We start from the raw sequence: 917 nt of genomic DNA, 5'->3' as shown, positions 1-917 counted from the left end.
CCCCTTTCCCCCCTCTCCCCATCCTTCCCCTTCTCATCCCTCCTTTCCCTTCGCCCACCCCCTTTCCCCCTCCCTCCCTCCCCATCCCCCTGGGTGTGTGTGGGGGGTGTCCCCTGACCCTCCTCCATGTCCCCCCTCCCTCCCCAGGCCTGAACATGGGCCCGGTGGTCGCGGGGGTCATCGGGGCCCGCAAGCCCCAATACGACATTTGGGGCAACACCGTCAACGTCTCGAGCCGCATGGACAGCACGGGGGTCCCCGACCGCATCCAGGTCAGCTGGGGGGGCGGGAGGGGGACAAAACCACCCCCCAGGGACCCCCACAACACCCCCTCACCCTCGTGTTTCTCTCCAGGTGACGACGGACCTGTACCAGGTGCTGGCGGCCAAGGGCTACGTGCTGGAGTGCCGGGGGCTGGTCAAGGTCAAGGGCAAGGGGGAAATGACCACCTACTTCCTCAACGCCGGCCCTGGGGGCAGTTAGGGGGGGTCCCCGTGGTGCCCCCCTCACCGCCCCCGGGGGGGCTCCTCCAGGCCCCAGGCAAGGGAAAAAAAAAAATCCCCAAATCCACGTATTTAACAAAAAAAAAAAAAAAAAAAAAGCGAGAAACGGACACAAGGGAGGTGGTTGGATGGGGGGGGGGGCGGTGAGACCCCTCTGTTCCCCCCCCCCCCTTTCCCAAGGTGGTGTTTTTGGGGGGGTGTTTCCCAGGCCTGCAGCGGGGTGTTTTATTTTGGGGAGGGGGCAGGGTGGGGTGAACCCACCCCCCCCTTTCCTTTGCTGAAACCCCTCCATGTGCCAAAGAGGGGAGATGGGGGCCCCCCCCACCCAGGGAAGGTTTTGGGGGGGTGTTTGAGGGTGGGGGTGTCCCCAGCCCCCTCCACGTGCCAAATTGAAGTGCCGCCTGCGGGGGGGGG

The 917-nt window shown here is 65.1% G+C and overlaps 1 protein-coding gene across 1 annotated transcript; it reads left to right on the top strand.

Annotated features, from left to right (window-relative positions):
- The first annotated feature begins 148 nt into the window (after nucleotides 1–148).
- LOC113980257 (adenylate cyclase type 6-like) lies at nucleotides 149–911 on the top strand. Its single transcript, XM_027707493.1, has 2 exons — nucleotides 149–272; nucleotides 355–911. The coding sequence occupies exons 1-2, from the start codon at nucleotides 156–158 to the stop codon at nucleotides 481–483; spliced, it is 246 nt and encodes an 81-aa protein (XP_027563294.1). The 5' UTR covers nucleotides 149–155; the 3' UTR covers nucleotides 484–911.
- The last annotated feature ends 6 nt before the right edge of the window (nucleotides 912–917 follow it).

The sequence above is a fragment of the Neopelma chrysocephalum genome, unplaced genomic scaffold (genome assembly GCF_003984885.1).
Source record: "Neopelma chrysocephalum unplaced genomic scaffold, ASM398488v2 Primary Assembly neopelma1_93288, whole genome shotgun sequence".
NCBI classification, from domain to species: domain Eukaryota; kingdom Metazoa; phylum Chordata; class Aves; order Passeriformes; family Pipridae; genus Neopelma; species Neopelma chrysocephalum.
This window is presented reverse-complemented; position numbering and strand designations above follow the sequence as displayed.